The following is a 23,406-nucleotide window of genomic DNA, read 5'->3' as shown; positions in this document are numbered from 1 at the left end:
AAATAATTTAATATTTAGTTTGAGATTATATTAGAATGATTTCATAATTTATATTGAGTGATAAATAAAATTCTATTAGCAATTAGGAAATATAAACCGAACAGTTCGGAGAGAAAAGTTAATTTAATTAACTTTAATATTGAATAGAAAGTTTTTCCACTTTTTTGTATTTTTCTCCATGTTTCGTCACAATTCAGCACCCCAAAATTTGAATATTGCTAGCACGATTTTTGACGGTGCACAATATTTTATTTGAACTGACTCACCGCCAAAACGGCCGTACTATTCTTGTCGAAATTACCGCCACTCTTTTACGGCACCGTTTTGTGGGAAACCGAAGCTTTTCAAATATAGTACTTTCTGCAAAGAATTAACATTTTTAGATTCTTTACATGCCTATAAAGAATCATCTATCTGGCATTATTTTTCTGTAGGTGCTATTACAAAAAACAAGCTGGAAGAGTATAACAACGTTTGGTATGTTTTACAAATGCTTATTTATCATATGTCAAAGTAGAAGTGCGGAAGTTACAATTCTTATCGCGTTTTAACTACGCAGAATGAAGATTATTTATTTTGATTGTCATTGAATTACGTTAAGTTTTTTTTTATATCTATACAAACATTATTTGTACTTTAAATAAATCATTTTGTACCAGTTGTATGCCAGTATAGAGTATCGCCATTATTTGATATCTATAAATATTTCACGTACTTTCTAGACTCTATACATTATTAATATATTTAGATTAGATTATCTATTCAATGTATGAAATTAATTATGTAAATGTAAATACATTTATACTACAGAAAAAAAGAAGTTCAAAGTCAGGACGGTAAACCGCTAAATGAAAATTCATAATTCTTACAAGGTGACACCTGCGGTCACACTAAAACGTTGTCTTTCCAAAATATGTATCTATTAATAACATTGAATTGTCTATCTGTGTACCAATAAGTATTTCTGTTAAACTGGTAGATTAGATGATTAGATGTAGATTGTATGAAAGGGCGGAAGTTAATCACCTTATACTTATTAACTCTTATAAACCTGTTGTATCCCCCTTTCTTGGGTTATAACTCATCATACAGTGTCAGGGTTTTGACAAAAGCCAGTATCTGAGACGGTTTTACAGAGGGTAGTTATCCTCTCCGATATTAGTCGTACCAAAGTTTCCGGCACGAATGGTTGTTGTTTCCCCATTTTCCCCACATCTCCACAGAATCTGCATTTGCCGTCGTTTCTTAGCTTCAAACTACTGAGGTATTCTTTGAGGAAAGTGTTCTGTTAAATACCCCGTGACAATCCGAAGATGTTAAAATTAAAAATTTATAAGCGATTAGACGTTTATCATATGACATTAGGTTTGTTCTTGACCCCTCTTGGTCACTATGTTAAATTTTAGCAAGTAATTGTGGAATAATCCAATTATGTGAATTTCTGTGTATTTATTTTCGGCAATTTTAATGAATGCATTAATTTTTTATTTCTTACAGCATTTTCCTTGCTCGGACGACTACTATGTTATTTGAACATATTCACAAATTTTCCATATTTGTAAAGGTGCGTCCAGACTTGAACATTTTAGCCCGAACAAACAGAACGAACCGAACGCGCCAATCATTTTCGGGTTAAAATGTTCAAGTTTAGATGCACCTTAACGTAAGATTTTTAGTGATATTGTTACTTTACTATGATATTGGTATATGAGAAGTTCTGGAAAAGTTAAATATTGCAAGAAGATCCATTATCGATAATTGAAACTCATCATTGTTCAGCACTATACAGGGTGGTCCGAACTGTAGTCCGGAAACTTCAGTAGCATATTCTACAGATAAAAATAAGTAAAAAAGTTCGTATAAATGTATGTCCTAAATTGCTTAGTTTCGGAGATACAGGGTGTAGAAGTTTCATTTTTATTTCGATTTTTTCCAAATAATTTCTGAAGTAACGTCAATATTTGGATGAAAATTGGTGTCTGGGAGTATTTTGACATGAGAAATTTGATTTTGAGGTCAATATGACTCCTATTAGTAGGGGGCGCCACCTGCATGTGTTTTAACTGTTTTGAAGAGTAATAACTTTTTGTCGGTACCTGTACAAAATGTTGTCTGTACAAAATGTTGTATTGTTTTCTGTACAAAATATCTCTTGCTAAAAATCGCTACGAGCAGCCGTTCTCAAGATATTTAGAATGGAAGTAGTCAATACGTGATTGACAAAAAATAAACATGTTAAGTAGATAAGTTCGGTGGTTTTATGGCAAAAGGTGCTATGTCGAAATTTTATTGCAATATTATTGTAACACGAAAAAACGTGTTAGGCCAAAATTTCGAATTTTATAAAAATCATATGGTTCCATTTTGCTTATAAAGGTTCTATTTAGCTTTTTAAGCCAATTGGAACCATATGATTTTTATAGATCATAGAACTTATTGCCATATTATAATTTTTCTTCGAAAAAATGGTGGTAAAACAATTTCTATTGAACTTTTGACACTAAATCATTTCAGATTTATGATTACAGTCTAATAACTATTTTAGTCAAAATGTTTAATTGATGTCAATGATGATAAGTATTGATAATTTGGAGTCCAAATAACTCGAGAACCATTACTCGTAGCGATTTTTATCACAAGACCTTTTTTACGTAAAAAACGTCGTAAATGTATATTCGTTTACACAGTAGTTTTATACAGGTACGGACGAAAAGTAATTACTCTTCAATCCAGTTAAAAAATATGTAGGTGGCGCCCTCTACAATTAGGAGTCATACTGATATTACAATCAAGTTTGTCATGCCAAAAAACTTCCAGACACTTTTCATCGAAATATTGACGTTAGTTCACAAATTATTTGGAAAAAATCGAAATAAAAAAACCTGTATCTCAGAAATTAAGCATTTTAGGACATACATTTATACGAACTTTTTTACTTATTTTTATTTGCAGAATATGCTGCCGAAGTTTCCGGAATACAATTCGGACCACCCTGTATATAAATAAATAAACTGATGTGTACTACAGTAACTACAATAATACCGTTCGACTACAATACGTATGTTTAGAATTGGAAAAATATAACTTAACGCTTTTTTTCCAATCATACGATAGATCATATACATATGTTACTATAGCATCATCTGTGGTATCATCCAGCACTTATGGAATGTAAATTAGCATAAAATATTTTATGTTCCGATAAAATTGGTTTGGCCGTTAGAATTAAAAAATATACTTAAATTGAAAAAAAAACTTATTGTATATTCTGTATATTGTTGTATTTTAACTATTACAGATTGAAAGAAGCTACTATGATTTTAATATACAAGCTTAATATACATTTATTTTTATCTAAATACGTGATGAGTAGGTAATTCAGAATACCTGCATACCTACGCATGTATACTGTCTGATAATTCTTTGCGCTAATTGAATATTATGACAAGTGATTATGATATTAATGATTGCTTTCGAAGTACCTACATTCGTGCAATAGAAATATTATGGGCAATTATGGGATTGTTACTGTATAGTTTGTTAATATACTTGTTATTATTATTATTGTTACTGTTAAAGTTTGTTTGTATAATGTTTTTAATGTCTTGTCCTGGCTGGTTAAAAGATGCCCAAATCGTATTTTTAATCATATCTCAATTTTTTCAAATGGAACGAGGGTGGCTCATTAGCATATTTGGAAAAAGCATTTTTTACGAATAATTTGATACCACACACTTGGTATTTCAAGTCAAATTGTCGTTATGAACCGCATGTTACAATTTCAAATAAACCATATGTGAAAATGTCAAAAGTTGACATATGATATGTCATTCTAATCAGAGTGTCATTTTCTATCAAATAAAGTAAAAAAATACAGAGGATGCCATTTAAAAATCAAAAATTGTAGTCATTTCCGGTCAAACCCGAAAACAATTATTGAATACGTCAACCAATCCTAATTTATGACATAGACTAACATACCAAATCTCGTTGTTTTATCTGAAAAAATAAAAAAAATTATAGGGGTGAGCCACTTTTCAGACGCACCCAGTATATATTTGATCTATAAAATTATAATTTTCTTAATAAGTTTTTGCTGTATTTTTTTTTAAATTTGTGTTAATATTACAAGGTGAATAATCAAAATATCTGATGTCTTTGTAGGGCAAGTTCCAGCAAGACTTGTACTTTATCTTTTATCATGGTCGGGTTTCTTAGTATCCTTCATGATGAGAAACGACATAAATCTCGCTATAGTAGCAATGGTTGAAGAACCAACGCATGCAGATACCAACGTCTCACACGAATATTGTTTTGTTAAGGAAGATAATAATAACACAGCCCCTATAGTAAGTTTTAAGTTATTTATATTGGGTGAGTCTTAAATAAGTAAAAAACAACCATTATGAACACGATTATGAGTTTTTTTACGAAGAAAACAATTTGATTTTTTTCTTAATTTTTAGTTAAAAAACATGATTTTCTGATAATATAACAACACAGGTAGTAGATTAAATTTACAAGAAATCAGTGGCTCCCAAAATTTAAGGAAAAAATTATTTTTTTTGCAGATCTTCAAATTAAAATAACTTGGTTATTTTGGATTTATTTGAAAGACGGTAAAGAGGAAATATGTTTCTTTTATAGATATCTACCAGTCCTGAAAATATTTAAGACTCACCCACTATAATTTATTAAATAACAGTCAAAAATCGTTTAAATTTTTACTCATTGTCTCGTGTGAATTTTAATGGGAATTTTGAAACAAAATTTCAATATGACTTTTATGCATTTTTAGGATTATGGAGGAACATTGGATTGGTCCAGCCATATACAATCCTATGTTTTGGCATCATTTTATTGGGCGTATATTGTCTCACAAATTGTGGGAGGCTTAGCTACACAGAAATTGGGCACAAAACGCGTGTTTGGTTACGCACAATTGGCCACCGCACTTTGCAGTTTATCCATTCCATTAGCATCAGATACTCACTATGGTTTAGTAATCACCCTGCGATTTATTCAGGGATTTGCATCGGTAAATATTTCATCATTTTTAACTAGATTTTTATCATTCATTATTCAACATGATAACAAAATATTCTGAGTTTGCAATTTATGCTAGTAGTAATTATACAGGGTAATTTTTTAAGTAAATAATATTTAGAAACTTTTCTAGTTATTGGTACGGTTTCCATACGTTCGGGTGGCCGGCTGGAATTTTTAAAAATTTCCGAAAAATCTAATCGTAAAAACAACTCAACATTGTTAAATATTTTAGTCGTGTCTACTTCACTTTGTTCCATATCTACTAAACAGACATTATTACTGTACCGATATTGTTGGTAGTATTTGTTGTGGCGATATCTATCTGGTCAATTTTTTCGTTTTGAGTGCACTGTTGCATGGGAATTGTGAATTCTTTTGTCTTTATTTTGTTGTTTTTGTTACCCGTACTTTATGAGTATAAGCCTGTCTAACGATGAGTTACAATGAAATTTTTGTCTGTCATTTTAATTTACAAGTAAATTGTATTTTCTGTCATTTTTTGAGTGTTATTTTGAATGTGGAAGTCTTCCCTGACTCGTTGGATAGACTCTTGCTATGTTGCTGTTGCTATGCAACTCTTGTTATATTGCAACTCTTAAATTCATTTGGTATTGATAATCAGTCGTAAGTGCCCTCAAAAAAATTGATTTCGGTGACGTATTTTCGCCATTAAAAAGTGTTAGGACTAGGGTTTCCAAACCTGGATCCCGAAATCCCAGTATTCCGATGTATGTTTAATCCCGAAATCCCGATATTAAAACCCGGGATCCTGAAAATATCGAAAAATTTAAATGCCCAATCTAAAATGATTCAACTTTGTACGATTTAAGCTTAATTTTCATGCATCCGTTGTCCGACGATACGATGATACGATATTAATTTTATTGGTTGAATTTAAAGGCTTCGATTGGTTAACCGTTTCTAACCAATCGAAGCCTTTAAATTCAACCAATAAAATTAATATCGTATCATTGTATCGTCGGATAACGGATGCCTGAAAATCAAGCTTTAGTCTTTAAAACATCATATTTTATTTTTTCAACAAGAATTGATTTTTTTTATCACTAAATATGAATGTTACTTTGTTTTGTCTATTTTAATAAAGCTTTTTTCTCATTTTCTTTTTGATATATGTATCTGCATTTTTATTACTTCTTTAAATTAAATTTCTCATTTTGATAGTCAATCCCGGACTTCCGGGATCATAGGTTCTAATCCCGGGATTTCAAAAGGGGATCTTGATCCCGAAAATTGGAAACCCTAGTTTTGCTGCCTTACAGTTGTCTTTTGCATTTCTACATGGTGATTATATCATTAAAGGGTAGGCTGCCTAGCATCATTCTCGAGTATAGTATAGTCTTGAAAGTACTATCCAATAACCAATATGTCGTTTGGTTGAAATATTAGAGATAGGTAATGGTCTACCGAACAACTAAATAACCTGCTTTACTTCTGATTTTCAAGGCTTCAAGGCTTCAAGGCTTTGAGTTTGTTGATGTCCAACTGTATTTCTAACTTTTAGGTGGGATTTTTTCAAAAATAGATATATTTTTCTGTCATTTCTTGGATGTCTTCTGCTGAAATCGCCCCTTTGACCACAGTCATAGTGTATATTCAAAATATATTTATTGTATTGGCGATTTTTGGAGCAGCAAGTTGCTATATATTTTTTTCTTTCTAAGAATATTCCCTACTTTATTTAAACTAATAATAAGTATATAGTAGAATTTTGATAGTTTGTATACATATCGGAATTAACACCGCCGAATTAATGAAGTATCCGGATTACTGGAGTAATATTTTTATAATGTTATTGTTTCATACTGTTAAGGATTCCGTAGGTCCACTAATTTAAACTCACGATAAAATACTTAACTAATTTATTTTTCTTAATTTACACACAATTTATACTAATAACACACAATTAACTACTTATATAATTCCTTCGCCAAATTGTCCGATTCGTAATAATTTAAAACGCGGTATATTCAAACTTCAAACTGGTCCAACTGCCAAGCGCGGGCCTTTATATACTCCTACTGACTGTTTCTCGAAACTTCTGTAATTTTCGATACTTTTCCGCCATCTACCAGTAAATTCTATTGTCTGATTCGCTTACTTGTCGACTTGATTAAGAGATGGCGCCTAAAAATGTCTTTTACTTTTTGGTGAATTCGCCATGTTTCTTGACACGTTGCGGCAATGTAGGCAACCTAGTTTAGCGCCACATACATCTTGACAATACTTTTATTGTTTTCCACGTGAACTTAAAATTTAAACACATTTTTTAATCGATTGTTATCTGCATACATACTTCGATTTTGCTGCCTCAACAGCCTTCTCTGTTACTAATTTCAAAAGCAAAATATCTTGCGTAGAAACATCGTTCTCTTCTACTTAGTGAATCCTTTTTGATACAGATTTTACAGCATTGCCAAGTTTCATTTTCAACACAACAATATTATCCTCAGTTTCACTTAAGTCAACATTTGTTTCCTTTATTTCCAATGCCTATATTTTCTTTTCAATTTGTGTCTGCCTTATTATACTCGTCAGTCAACCCAGAGGCAAATTCTTTTTCTCCTTAAGTTTATTTACATTTTTTTTTATTTTGTACATGGTAGATATGATTTTTTATATCTGAAATATTAAATTTTGGAACTGCAAAAAATGGGTTGTTACGTATGACACAGAAAATGTTAGGTATCCTTCCTTTTTTGTCAATGCAATCCAATCCTGCATTTCTTCAGCAAGAGTCGTTTAGTTGGCTCTATTTTTTAGCACTAATACTCCTGGCTCCTGTACTACTAAGAAGACTACATACTGCATCTAACCGTCCACCGTCCAAGAAAAATGCGGACTTTCATTCATTAGCCTTTGAATTTTGTTGGCATCCGGAATAAACAGGTAAAAATATCAAAATTGTCCGGTTGATAAGAGACGCCGAACGACTGGAGTGTTCGATTTGGCGCCGTGTCCGAATTAGTAAAGTTCTGCTGTATTTAAATATTGTCAAGAAAAATGGCGCATCCGCCAGAAATTAAAAATGTATTACTGGTTGCCTGCACAACCGCAACGTATCCGCCAGAAATTAAAAGACTTTTTCAGGCGCCATCTTTTAGTCAAGTCGAGAAGTAAGGGAATCAGACAATAGAATTGTCTGGTATGAAGAAGTACGCTTTCCGAGAATTGGGAAATTTCGAGAAGCAGTCAATAGAGTATATAAGCCGGAGCCATCGACAACGGAGACAGTTTTTGAAATTTGAATATACCGCGTGAAAATTGAAAATCGGACAATTTGGTGAAGGAATCTTATAAATAGTTAGTTTGTTGTGTGTTATAAGTTAGTAATGTGTATAAAGTGCGATTCAAGAGGATTCGTTAAGAATTTTTATGGATTGGACGATTTAGTGGACCCACGGAATCCGTAACAATTGGTGTCGGAGAGTGCGATTCAAGAGGATTTTAAGAAGAAATTAAGTGGATTGGACGATTTTACACCGAATTTGGGAATTTTATGGTTGGTACGAGACAGCAAGCGAGGAAAATGGAGGAAGTAAAACTATTGGGCGATTTTATGGAGAATATGAGAAGAGAGAAAGCTGAAGAACAAGAAAGACTACTACGTAGAGAAAAGGAAGAGGAAAAATTACGACGTCAACAAGAACAGGACCGGCTTGAGAACATTTTCGAAGACTTAAAAATTCAACGACAACAAGATAAACAAGAAAACAGGACCGGCTTGAGAAAATGTTGGGTAATTTGGAAATTCGTTTGGAGGAGCGACGTCAGAGAGAAAAGCAAGAAGAACAGGACCGGCTTCAGAAAATTTTAGAAAATCAGGAAATTCGACTTCACAAAAACTTCGAGGATATGAAAAATGAGCAACAAGCAATGTTGTAAGTACGTTGCCAGGAACAGCAGAACCACTTCCAAGAAGCCGTAGAAGATCTTGAGGAACGCCTTCAGCAGAAGATAGAAAGATTGGAGATGGACCTACAGAAAACCAAGGTACAAGTAAGGACACCTGGCGTTCATGGAACTGCGAACCTGAAGGCACCGACCTACGATGGACAAACCACCTGGACGATGTACCACCGCCAGTTTGAAGCAGCGGCTGCTGCCAATGGATGGACTGACCAGGAGAAAGCAGCGGCACTCATCATCGCGCTGCGTGGCCCTGCCCTGGAATTGCTACAAACTATTCCTGCAGCCCAACAGCAGGAGTACGAAACCTTGGTTACTGCATTGGACCGAAGATATGGCGACCAACATCGACGTCAACTTTACCAGGCCCAGATCAAGACACGCATGCAGAGGTCCGGAGAGATCTGCAGGAATTTGAAGCAGACTTACGTCGGCTGGTACACCTGGCATATCCAGAAGCACCGGAAGGATTTAGGGAGGAACTCGCTGCTCAGTGCTTTATCAGCGGACTGAGGGACAACGAATTAGAGAGGGCGCTGCAAATATCCCGATTTTCTACCAGCAGCGAAGCACTGGTCAGGGCGCTGGAAATCGAAGCTGCTTTTAGCGCCATCCCTAGACCGAAGATAAGATCGGTAGCGGTCGAGGAACAGCCCGAAAACACTCACAGAGGTTTGGAGGAGATGTGTAAGAAAGTCGACAAACTATGTGAGCTACTAATAAACAAGGGAGTCAGCAACACCCAGACAGAAAACCAGAGAAGATTCCAGGACATAAGGTGCTTTAGAGGTGGCAGGAATGGCCACATTAAACGGTATTGCCGCGTTCAAATGCGATCCCGTTCACCATCCAGAGAACGTAGGCACCAGGAAAACTAAAATCAGTCAATACTAAGGGGCGAGTATTGACTGGGGAGAACAGAGCCCCAAGGATTTTTTCCATTAGAAATCTAGGAAGAACCGCTGACAGTTTGGTGATCGACGGGAAAGTCAATGGAAAGGGAATCCGAATGACAGTGGACACTGGCGCTATGGTTTCGTTGGTGCGGGCTAACTCAGTGCAAGGATTGAAGCTGGTGCCTCTGAGAAGAAGAGTGTGTTTACGTACAGTTACGGGGGAAATGGCCGTTGTACGGAGAGGCTATCGTCGAACTGAAGTTAGGAAATTTGAAGTTCCAGCATAGCGTTTTAGTGGCAGATATTGAAGATGACTTCATCTTGGGCATGGATGTGATTCGTCAACATGGATTTTCGTTCGATCACCAGAGAAATATCTTAAATATTGGAAATGAAGAGTTCATGTTATCTCCAGACGAGGGACCAGGAAGAATGGATGTAAGATCAGCGGAAACTGTGGTGATACCTGGTAATACCGAGAAGATCGTATTCGGTAAAGTGGAGAAAATCGCTGGGTGCTGTGTTGGACTGGTACAAAGTAGCGACAAGAAACAAGATAGGTACTTAGTAGGAAAATCATTGGTGAACACCGACAAGAATATACCGATCAGAATTGCGAATGTTTTCCCGAATTGTGTCAAGATCCGAAAAGGTGACAAGATAGCCATCTGCGAACCTGTAAGAAGTGTCACCCGATGTGATGAAGTGTCGTCAGCTGTTACACAAAAGGCATCCCAAGAAACACTAAAACATCTAGAACAGCCATGGGATCACCTAACACCTGAGGAGAAACAGAAGGCCAAGCAGTTCCTGCTAAAGCGTGGCAGTATTTTTGAGAAGAACAACAGTGGAAGAACGGATTTTGTGAAGCACCGGATTAATACTGGTCATGCTCAGCCGATTCGACAACGTCCTAGAAGGGTGCCCCTTTCCAAACAACAAGAAATGGAGACAATGGTAGATAAGATGTTAGAAGATGGAGTAATCGAAGAATCATCAAGTCCATGGTCATCTCCTGTTGTTTTGGTAACGAAGAAAGATGGTAGTACACGATTCTGCGTGGATTATAGGAAGCTCAATGACGTCACTAAGAAAGATAGCTACCCACTGCCACGTATAGATGACACATTAACAACTCTCGCAGGTTCGTGCTGGTTCTCCACTCTCGACTTAAAGAGTGGATACTGGCAAGTTGGTCTGGACGAGGAAGACAAAGAAAAGACGGCTTTTTCTACAGGAAATGGACTATACCAATTCAAGGTCATGCCGTTTGGATTATGCAATGCTCCAGCCACTTTCGAATGTCTCATGGAGGTGGTGTTAAGAGGATTAACTTGGAAAACGTGCTTGGTTTACCTCGACGATGTATTGGTTATGGGAAGAACTTTTGAGGAGCATTTGCGAAATTTAGAAGAAGTCTTTGGCCGCATACGGAATGCTCACCTGTACTTGAACCCGAAGAAGTGTAGCTTATTCCAGCGACAAGTGGAATTCTTGGGTCATGTAGTCTCGGCAGACGGAATTTACACCGACCAGAAGAAAATCGCTGCGATCAAGGATTGGCCTAAACTCGCGACAAACATGAACTTAGAAGTTTTCTGGGTTTATGCACCTATTACAGAAGATTTGTCAAGGGATTTGCCAATATAGCTGCACCCTTACATAGACTTACAGGTGATGAAGTCGGCTACGAATGGAACACCGATTGTGATGTAGCCTTTGGAAGACTTAAGGCGGCTTTATGTTCAAGTCCTATTCTAGCCTACCCGCAACAACAAGGGAGGTATATCCTGGATACCGACGCCAGCAATATCGGCATAGGTGCAGTGCTATCACAAGTGCAAGATGGCGAAGAACGAGTGATAGAATATTACAGTCGAGTTCTATCCAAACCAGAAAGGAATTACTGCGTTACCCGGAAGGAGCTGCTAGCAATTGTGAAGGCAGTTGATCATTTTCATAAATATCTGTACGGCCAAGAATTTTTAATTAGGACAGATCATGCGGCTCTCAAGTGGCTTATGGAGATGAAACAACCTGAAGGTCAAATAGCACGATGGCTCGAGAAGCTCCAACAGTATCACTTTACCATCCAACATCGTGCTGGAAAAATGCATGGTAACGCAGACGGTTTATCCAGAAGACCCTGTCAAACCGATTGTAAGCACTGCTGTAAAACGGAACAACGTGAAGGCACTGTCATGATAAGGAGTTTTAAACTTGGAACCGATGAACAGTGGACGACGACACAATTGAGGAAAGATCAAATGGAAGATCCAGACATCGGAGCAATACTACGGCTCAAGGAAGGTAACGGCGAGAGACCACCGTGGCAGGATATTGCGGACAGAGGGCTCGTTTTCAAAGCTCTCTGGGCTCAGTGGAATTCACTGGTTATTGAGAATGGATTGTTAAAGCGCACGTGGGAAAGTGCGGATGGCAGGACAGTAACAACTCAGTTACTGGTACCAAGGAAGAAAGTTACCAGGTATTGGAAGAAATTCACGGTGGTAAAACTGGAGCCCATCTTGGGGTAAACAAGACCTTGAGCAAGCTGAGACTGGGTGGATTATTGTGAAGATGTCAAGAAATGGTGTCGACAATGTAAAATTTGTGCAGCCAGCCAAGGACCAAGCACTCGATCTAGGGGAAAAATGAAACAATATAACGTTGGACTGCCATTCGAAAGAATCGCTGTTGACATTGCAGGTCCATTCCCTGAAACGCACAAGGGCAAGAAGTACGTTTTAGTGGCGATGGATTATTTCAGTAAATGGCCAGAAGTTTTTGCCATTCCAAACCAAGAAGCATCGACTGTAGCTGAAGTATTAGTCAATAATGTCTTCAGTAGATTTGGAATTCCTTTAGAGCTTCACACTGACCAAGGAAGGAACTTCGAGTCAACACTGTTCCAGAAGATGTGTGATCTGCTTGGTATTCACAAGACTAGGACAACAGCTTTACATCCGCAGTCTGATGGGATGGTCGAGAGATTCAACAAGACCATTGAAGAACATCTCTCGAAAATGGTGGATGAACATCAAAGAGATTGGGATCAGCATATACCACTATTCCTAATGGCATATAGAAGTGCAGTTCACAACACCACCGGACTTTCACCATCGAAGATTTTATTTGGTCGAGAATTACGGTTGCCTTGTGACTTGGTGTTCGGATCACCAGACGACAGCACCACGAACGTAGAGGACTACGCGGATGAACTGAAGGAAAGGTTATTGGGAATTCATAAGGCCGTGAGAAGTAAGATTACGCTAGCCAGTGACCGGATGAAAGCTCGTTACGACCTCAGAGCTAATTCTACGGGATTTCAACAGGACGATATGGTATGGTTATATAACCCACAGCGCAAGAAAGGGAGGTCCCCAAAGTTAACTCCAGCATGGGAAGGTCCTTATACAGTCATCAAGAGGATAAATGATGTTGTGTACCGGATTCAACGCAGCCCTAGAAGTAAGATGAAAGTAGTTCATCTGGATCGATTGAAGAGATACCAGACAGGAAACCTTGATCGGGACGATCAAATTTGAGAAGGGGGCAATGTCAAGAAAAATGGCGCATCCGCCAGAAATTAAAAATGTATTACTGGTTGCCTGCACAACCGCAACGTATCCGCCAGAAATTAAAGGACTTTTTCAGGCGCCATCTTTTAGTCAAGTCGAGAAGTAAGGGAATCAGACAATAGAATTGTCTGGTATGAAGAAGTACGCTTTCCGAGAATTGGGGAAATTTCGAGAAGCAGTCAATAGAGTATATAAGCCGGAGCCATCGACAACGGAGACAGTTTTTGAAATTTGAATATATCGCGTGAAAATTGAAAATCGGACAATTTGGTGAAGGAATCTTATAAATAGTTAGTTTGTTGTGTGTTATAAGTTAGTAATTGTGTATAAAGTGAGAAAATAAATTCGTTAAGTATTTTATCGCGAGTTTAAATTAGTGGACCCACGGAATCCGTAACAATATGAATTGAATTTAGAACTATAATTTCTAATTAACAGATTTTACTTAATTACCCTGTATACTATTACCATTTCCAATTAATATGATAAAGCGACAGCTGAATATCAGGTTACTTTGTTGCATTTGAAGTACTTCTGTAAATAGTTCATTTATCACACATTCAACTGAAGATGTGTTGTGTTTGCAAACATCTAGAAATCTCAAGAAAGATGGAAAGACATGAATATCAGGGAAGCCAAATCGACTTCATCATCATGTAAATACTTAAACTATTTTAGGGTCTGACATGGCCTGCTATGTACGCCTTAGTAGGGCACTGGATTCCTGTCCCAGAAAGAAGTCGCTTCATGTCCAGTTTTCAAGGTAAATCTTGTTTTATTTATTTTTTAATGTATTATTCAAAAAAAGCTATAAATAGCTAATAACTACATTCTTTTTAGGTTTTAGTATAGGAATCGGTATAACGTACCCCCTGTGTGGCTTTCTGATAGCTCATTTAGGATGGAGATCAGTATTCTATACTACAGGTTCCATAGGAGTGTTGTGGTGTTTGATTTGGTATCTTTTGGCATTTGACAGTCCAGAAACCCATCCACGTATAAGTCTGAGGGAACAACGATATATTAGGGAAAATACTGATAATACTTATGAAAATTCCAGGTATTTTCTCTAATTCTGATGAAATATATTTATTAACTTAAATTCTAATGGCATGTGTAGTATTTTCTCTATTTTTACTATGTATTAGTATACCAAGGGCTGACAAAGGTTAGTTTTGGGTCGAGATTTCCGTATGTTAGAAGAGTACAATGCGTTTATAATGTACTGAACAAAGAGAGCAGTAAAAACGTTACCAAACGTATGAAATAATCTCTGCACATTGCTAAGAGACGTGGAAGGGGATACAGCAGATTTGTCGCGGTCGATACTGATACTTTATTTGTTTATTTATTAACGAATCGTAATTTTCTCTATAACTTGTAAATTTTTAAACTTGCACTTTTGGTAAAAGTAAGTGGAATTGAATTGTGTTCGACAGTGGTCCCGCTATTAGAACTCTGAAAAATCGATATCTCGAAATCCATTAGAAATAATTATTGATTTTAGTTTTTTCAAAAACTTTCTTAATATTTCTGCTATATTTTCTTCGCAGACAGTATGTGAAAATCATTACATATAAAAAAGTTACACGATTGCTGAAAATTGCTATGCACTGAAAGTAAATGGAAGTGTTTTTTAAAATTTTTGAATGGAAAAAAAACAAGCCAATAAAAAAAGTATCAATATCTAAAGTGGTTGTTCAGTTATCGCGTGTTATGTGTTAAAAAGTTTAGTTTTTAAATTATCACGATTACTGACGGTTTCTCGTTATAAAAAATATGGACACCCTAACGGTATCCTTATAATTCCAGTTCAGCTGACCAGAAACATATCTAATTATTTTATCTAGTTAAAAGTCTTAAAAATAAGCGGTTTACGATTCTGATTTTACTTTACTTGATAGGGAAAGGCGTACCGGAGAAATGTGGAAACACCGCAACAGCACACCGTTGCATTTCTCTCACTCCGTTTTAATAAGATCTCTATGCGATTTGCTTCCACACATGTAAATACCGACCCAAAAGTAAGAGTTGCCAACACGGTATACATATATAATTATAATCATAAATTATTCCTTTGTATTATCATTAAGGGTGAAAATAGCTCTGAGTTCTAGATAAATATATTTTAAATTTCAGTAAATTATTATTTTATTATTAGGTATAGAATATATATTTTTATTACGGTATATAACAAATATTTTTAATATTTTAGGACCCAAAAAGTTCCATGGAAATCAATTTTACTATCTCCAGCAGCTTGGTCTATTGGAATAACCACATTTGGTCGTATTTGGGTTCATTACACCTTTATCATCTCAGGACCAACTTATATGAAAAGAATATTAGGCTTTAGTATAGAAAAAGTACAAACAATTGTACAAGTCTGACAAATATATTAATATAAATTTTGTTTTAGAATGGATTATTATCTGGTGCTCCATTTATCTGTAGTTATGTAGCATCGGTATTTTTCTGTTATGTAGCTGATAAATTAATTACTCAAAAGTATATGTCACTGACCAATGTTCGAAAACTAATGACTGCTCTCTGTAAGTATTTTGTTATTATACATAATTTTTCTCTTGTATGGTATAGGTACCGTATGATCGAGAAAAAACGGCGTCAACGATGGCTATGAAATGAAGACCGCTGTCATTTTATATGTAAATTTGTATGGGAAATGTCATCGATAGTCATTTCCCAGCCAACTGGACGCCGTTTTTTTTTCGATCATACTGTATAATCCTCCTTTTGCATACAGTGTAAGCTTCATTCAGAAACTCGCAATTAGTGGAATAAATTAGTGGTTTCAATTACACTTGATAGTTTTTAGTTTACAATCATTCACAATGTCTAAAAAGCATAATTAAAATTAATAGAATATCCTAATAACAGCTTGCTTTAGTCAGTTGTATCCATAGAGAAAGCCTAATATTTAGCTTATAAAACAATAAACTTTTGTGTTTCTAACCACAATTTCTCTTGACGGATGATAATCAAAGGCCAAAATGACATTTCTCGCAACTTTTGAAGTATAATTAGTAGAAAAGTTAAAAGTTTTAGCTTCATTCAGAACCTCCCAATTAGTGGAATAAATTAGTGGTTTCAATTACACTTTATAATTTTTAGTTTACGATCATTCACAATGTCTAAAAAACATTCAAAACTAATAAAATATCCTAGTAACAGCTTGCGGTAGTCTGTTGTATCCATAGAGAAAGCATAATATTTAGCTTATAAAACAATAAACTTTTGATTTCTAACCAAAATGTTTCTTGACGGGTGATAATCAAAGACATTCATCGCAAATTTTGAAGGATATTTAGTGGAAAAGTCAAAAGTTTGTCAACTTTTTCCACTGATTGAAAATTACTACCACTAATTATGATGTTCTGAATGCTTACATTAAAATTAGGTGAACAAACTTCTACGACTAATTGAAACTACTAATTTATTCCACTGATTTCGAGGTTCTGAATGGAGCTTAGTTCCTCTAATTGAAGATTACTACCTCTAATTTTAACTTTGTGAAGGCTTACATTGATATTAGAGGATCAAATTTCTAGCTTAAAGCTTCATTCAGAACCTCAAAATTAGTGGAATAAATAGTGGTTTCAATTAGCGTAGAAGTTTGTTCCTTTAATTTCAATGTAAGCATTCAAAACATCAAAATTATTGGTAGACATTTTCAATTAGTAGAAAAAGTTATCAAACTTTTAACTTTTCCACTAATTATACCTCAAAACTAAACTAAAAAGTATAAAGTGTAATTGAAACCGCTAATTTATTCGACTAATTGCAAGGTTCTGTACGAAACTTGTTTCGAACACGAAAAAATTGTTGCATAGAGAAATTAGTAGATCTTCTACAGGTATAGTATATTTACCCAGTTTTATTTTCTACAAACGACATCCAAAAATCACAGAAAATACTATTCATAGATAAATGAAACAAGTTTAGATTGGAAAGTGCCCATAAGGACAATGTAAACACTATTTGGCGCTATTCTTGCAACGGTCGCGACCCGAACTTTTGAAAAATTCGGAGTGGTTCGGCTTTTTTCGGAATTATATCGCCAAATATTATTTATTCAAATTTATTATTATTTTCTTTTAATTTTCTAAATAAAATACATTATGTTGCATACAAGAAACTTTATTTTATATAAGGACATGTATGAATTACCTATGAAACATTCGAAACCGACGTTGTGCCACGATCCACGATGGTTTTTGCGTTTCACAGTTCACAGCACAGCTTTTAAGTTTTTAATGTCACTTTTTCACAATTATCACGGGTTTGACTAAATAAAACTTAAATTAAACTCACAAGATAGCAATAATTACTTTGATGAAATGGAATGAAAATGGACGCTTTAAACACTTTTCGGAATTTTTTCAATGAGAGCGGTTTAGATTTAGAAAGATTTTATAATTTTTGAAGACTCTGACTTTGACAAGAGATATGGACAAGAGAAAGTTATTTCTGTTTTTGTTTGTGGTTGTTTTTAGCAACCGCTATTGCAGCGCCAGATCGCGTACAACGGTCGCGACCCAAAATAATTTCGCGACCCAAAATTTTGACGGGCTTTCCAATCTAAACTTGTTTCATTTATCTATGATACTATTTACCTGCTAATTAAAATGACAGTTTTTATAGTCGATATAATATGGTCTGTTTTGCAACTCAGGGAAAATTTCAACAGACGACATTCTAACAATGACAGAAAATATAATTTTTACTTATTTAAATAAATTAATTTACTTATAATTAAAATGTCAGTTAATGTATGTTGTAGAATGTAGACTGTAGAATGTTTAGGAGGGGAGTTAATCACCGCGACCTTATAGATCTATTGTGTGTTCCTCTTTCTTGAGTTTTAACGAGTTATAACTCATCATACAGTCTCAGGGCTTTAACAAAAGCCAGTATCTGAGACGGCTCCACAGAGGCCAGCTCTCCACCCTCGCCTAATGTATGTTAAATGTAAATATTTATTTAAACATTTCATCTTTTAAAAAGTGCTAATTATGGAAAATTTGAGATATAGTTATTCGATTTTCAGTTATAGGAAAAAACAGTCTTTCAAGCATCTATACCTTTAAATAAATTCCGATAATCCACGCTCTACTGCATTTAAATTTTACAGATAGGACATGGCTCGTTAAATCAGGCAGGTGGATATTTTTCAGAAATTTAACTGATAATCGGTCATTTTCTATAATTTTCTGTTATTTAACAATCCGCGATAAATAGATCAAAACAGATTTTAGTTTAAATTATATGCCAATCAAGGACAAACTTTTCTAGACCATTTTTGTAATCATTTTAAAGGCATTATTTAACTATTTTTAAACGTAGAATTACATATTTTTAAATGCGTGTTTAATTTATGTAAATTCCGATTTTCTTTTAATTTTTTTTTCAGTATAATATAATATACCGGGTGGTGGCATCGTCGTTGGAAACATAGGAAATCCCGTGCAAATTTTGAACTGATTAAATATTGGCTCCTTTATTGATTTTATAATGAACCGTAAATAGATTTTTTAAAGGTCCACGTTTGGTAAATACACATGCCAAATTTGAACAATATTGGACAAACCGATTTTGAGTAATTTGAGAAAAATGCATCTATTTTTAAATCAAAACTGAACAGGTAACAATCAAAGACAAATGTTCTCAGATGTCCTCCACGAATTTTCGTAATATACTACCTCCACCAGTGTTTTTGTTATGTAACTTTTTGTTTTTGCCCCAATTTGCCCCCTTGTTAGTTATTAAATTTTTTAGATGTCTTCTATGAGATACCCAAAAATATATTATTTGAAGAGTGGCTATTAAGTAGTTCAATGGACAAAGAACACATGATTGTTTTGAAAATAAAAACATTTTAAACCTAGAGGAAGACATTTTAGAGGAAAATATGAGTCGTTTAAGAGAAAAAAGTCATCTTTTTTGTATAAAACTTGAGGATATGTGGAAAAAATGCAGTCGAACACGTAGTAGGATGGAAAAAATCAGTTTAGAGTGCGATCTTTATTTTAAGCACTACAAGGCAGATACCACGGTAGTTTATTATTAGAAAGTACTTAAAACCATTCCAGGTCTAACGGTATAACAACTATAAATTATTGTTACTCAACTTTTCCAGAGTTTTTAAAAATGTCATAGATGAAATTAACTTTTACATCCAAGTAAAGAATACACTCAAGAAAAATTTTAACTGAATTTTAAAAGTATCTTTTTTTAATTTCTGGAAAACTAAAAGCATCCAGATAAGTATCCAGAAGTTTATTGAAGGGGTAAAATCGATCCCTATCAAATTAAATCTTGGTAAAAAACAAATTCCCCCTGCTTTATTTCAATATATTTCAAAAAAATCTGGAAAATACTCTATCCAGAAATCCAAGAACTCAATTTTGACCTCAAATTCGTGATCCCCGACCGCGAAAACCCCCCAGATACCAAATTTCAGTCGAATTTCGAGAACGTAATGCTTTTTGTCTCATTATCCCATCTGATAGAAACACTGTGCGCCGTTTTGAAATGTAACTTAATTTTAATAAAATTTTCATATCGAGTACTAGTAATTGGTGGTAAAGGTATGTCGGTTTTTGACTGGTGTTTGTTATCTGTAAATAGATGCAATCTTTCTTAAATTACACAAAATCGGCTGGTCAAATGGAAAAATTACGGGGACACTCAATTTTGTTTTTGAAATAAAGGAAATAATTGTTTTTTATAATGTTTGTATGTAAAATTACACTCATCAAAAGTATTTTTTACATTTTTACCTTCCTATTTTATATACAGGGTGTTCAGTTAGTGCGATAAAGTCCAGTATCTCGTTTGCTATTAAGAATTTTAAAATAATGCTAATACAAAAATTATAAGTAATAATGAATTGCCTCTTATTAAAATATTTTTAATTATACGGGGTGTGTAAGAAAAGTGCTACAGACCAAACTTCAGTTTATTTAAATAAAACACCCTGTATATTTTTTAAGGTTTCAATTCCTGGTACTTTTTCCAGCATTTCGATATAGGGGTGAATGGTTTATACTCTGTGTATCAAAAGTTACAGCCATTTTTATTTTTGACGCTCTATACCATTTACAGTACCTACCTAATATTATTTTGTTTTATTGCGTCAGGATATTAACAAGATAGTATTTTGTCATTGTATTTGTTGAATTTACAAGTGAATATTACAACTTAAAACAATGTTGACAATGATATTGTGTTACTTGGGTATTTTAACTGAATGTATTTACTGGTCTACAAAATGTTATCTTTATCAAGGCTTCCTCTGGAGAAAATGGTCATCTCGTTGTTTAACCTTCCTAAATTTTTTATTTTTGCCAACTCTTCTGGACTAAAAATCGTAGCTTTTTTGATGGCAAAAGCAACATTTCTCTTTCCTTTTTTTGTATATCCAGTCTGAGTAGCAAACGCAAGTTCAGCAGGATATATTGAGAAACCAATTCTTGTGTACGTCTTCTCTTAGTTCTAGTACTAACTGCACTAAATTCTCTTGAGTTCTTTCGCGAAGGCGTTTTTGCATGTTGCTGAAAGGTGCTTTGGCACTTAGATTTATAAACATATTCGTTAAGCGAAATTACATGTTTCTTTAAAAAGTGTTTCTTATTTCGGTAGCACCTTTTCCAACGTAAAGCAATTTGAGTTGAAAACCATGATATTTTGTTGGTTAGGTCATCATCGTCAGCAGTAGGGATGCGTTGTTTGACAAAGTCGGTCATCTTTTTTCTCACAACTCCCAACTAAAGAAGTGGCACTTCCTATCCAGCCATTTTCATTCAAAAGCTCATATAAGTGTTTTCGACTCACGCCCGAAACTGTACATAATAGAAAAAACAATAAAAATTTCACAAGACTGCACCTATCAGCAGCTCAGTATATTGTTACACGATAGGCAGATATACTAGCTTTAAAATAAATTGAGTTTGATGGTGAAGAAAAGGGTCGTTTTTTTTCTGAGCCTTCGATTCTTTAAACTTTAATAAAATTGTAAATACTTCTTTGGCAACTAATTATATCAAAATTCGTGTTTTGAAATTTTGTGGATTTGTCAGTCTTTACGGAGCTTATTTTATGTTATTTATTATTTATTCTACTACTGATAGTTGTATAAAGGTAGTAAATCTAGATGGAAATTGTGGCAGAACTTAAATTAACAGTGACACTATCGCGATTTATCGAAAAAGACTCTAAAATAGTTGGTTGTGTAGCGTGCGGTAGATCTCGGCAAAAATTGAGTGAAATAATGGAACAACTTTTCGCTAGTAAGTGACTATATAATATACATACGTGTAGTAAACCGATCATTTATCAAATTCATTTAAATTAACTAAATTATATATTTTTCTTGCATTTTAGCTTTTATTTATTACTTGTCAAAGAATTTAGATACGTTAATTTGACTTACCTGCTTCAGTAGCGTATCGGATATTTGTGTTAATAAATACTTATTATAACTTATCTATTTTTATTAGAATTTTATATTTTTATAACAATTTTAATAACTACCAACATTTATTCACAACGTAAAATAAAACAACAAATTATTGAGTCTACTCCACGTCTACCCTACATCATAGTTTTACCCTTTTTACATTTTTTAAATAAAATTAGAACGACACTGATAAACCGGAATTTAAGTCGGCCATATTTGAGACCCATCGCGGTGTACCTAAGATTTTTGATATGCTCCTTCCTTAGTCTTCTTATTCAAAGTTTGTACTTTATAAACCGTATAAAATTGTGATTATTTTGGAAATACGTGCAACTTTTAATGCGCATGTGCAAAATAAGGTCCTCGAGAAAGACAAACCTATTGAACGTTTCATAAGTGCAATAAAGAAGTGAATGTCGTGATGTTGGAGACATATTTTTTAATGCTAAACTTAGGGCGTTGATTTATCCACGTAAGTATATATGATCTAGGTCCTTTGGACAGTTCAAAATTTGCATGCGATTTCCTATGTTTCCAACGACGATGCACCACGCGGTATATTGAAAGACAATCAAAATTAATTAAGGCATTAATTAATAATGACGTAACGTTGAACGATCGCTGAACAGACAGTATGTACATATCTTAAGACAAAGCATTTATAAAAAATAAATTAGAAGTTATTTTATGTGTTCTACTATTTAAAGCGAAGTACATATTTTTAACGTTTTCTGAGATTATTATATTAATGATATTTTCTTTTCATTTCAGCTCAGGTATTTCCTGGTATATTGGTACCACTTATTAGTTACTTAGGTTGTGAAGTTGAATTGGTATTAGTTGTATGGTTCACTGCCGTTACTTTAATTACTGCTTCATATGCGGGTAAGTAAGTTTAAATATTACAACTACATAATATACCTGATGCGTCTCAAAAGTGGCTCACCCCTATGACTTTTTTATTTTTTTAGATAAAAAGACGAGATTTGGTATGTTAGTATGTGAATAAGGATTGATAGTATATGAATAAGGATTGATTGGCGTATTCAATTGTTTTTGGTACTTTACTACAACTTTTGATTTCTAAATGGCATCCTCGGTATTTTTTTACTTTACTGGATAGAAAATGACATTCTTAATAAAAAATCGTATTTTAAATTTCAATCTAGAGTGTCATGGCTATGTTAAAAACACTATTTCTTAATCAAGGAGCCTTGGAAATAAAGATTTGATGTTTTTTTTTAGTGTCTTGTTCTGGCCGATTAAAAAATGCCCTAATCGTATTTTTAATCATATCACAATTTTTTTTGAAATGGAACGAGGGTGGCTCATTAACATATTTGGAAAAAGCATTTTTTTACGAAAAATTTGATACCACACATTTGGTATTTCAAGGCAAATTTTCGTTACGAACCGCAAGTTATAATTTCAAAGAAAATGTCAAAAGTTGACATATGATATGTCACTCTATTCA

The 23,406-nt window shown here is 34.3% G+C and overlaps 1 protein-coding gene across 3 annotated transcripts in view; it reads left to right on the top strand.

Annotated features, from left to right (window-relative positions):
• The window catches only part of LOC115875993 (sialin), a 92,801-nt gene that overhangs the window by 61,661 nt on the left and 7,734 nt on the right, over positions 1–23,406 (top strand). For all 3 annotated transcript variants that reach the window (XM_030891637.1, XM_030891638.1, XM_030891636.1), the window contains exons 3-9: positions 4,165–4,349; positions 4,799–5,038; positions 14,132–14,216; positions 14,294–14,513; positions 15,669–15,819; positions 15,873–16,005; positions 22,704–22,817. In XM_030891637.1, coding sequence (XP_030747497.1) covers positions 4,165–4,349; positions 4,799–5,038; positions 14,132–14,216; positions 14,294–14,513; positions 15,669–15,819; positions 15,873–16,005; positions 22,704–22,817 — 1,128 coding nt within the window. The remainder of the gene's footprint in view (positions 1–4,164; positions 4,350–4,798; positions 5,039–14,131; positions 14,217–14,293; positions 14,514–15,668; positions 15,820–15,872; positions 16,006–22,703; positions 22,818–23,406) is intronic.

Source organism: Sitophilus oryzae, unplaced genomic scaffold (genome assembly GCF_002938485.1).
Source record: "Sitophilus oryzae breed Bouriz unplaced genomic scaffold, Soryzae_2.0 scaffold_1396_pilon_pilon, whole genome shotgun sequence".
NCBI classification, from domain to species: Eukaryota; Metazoa; Arthropoda; class Insecta; order Coleoptera; family Curculionidae; genus Sitophilus; species Sitophilus oryzae.
The sequence above is the reverse complement of the archived record's forward strand: the minus strand, read 5'-3'. Positions and strand labels throughout refer to the sequence as shown.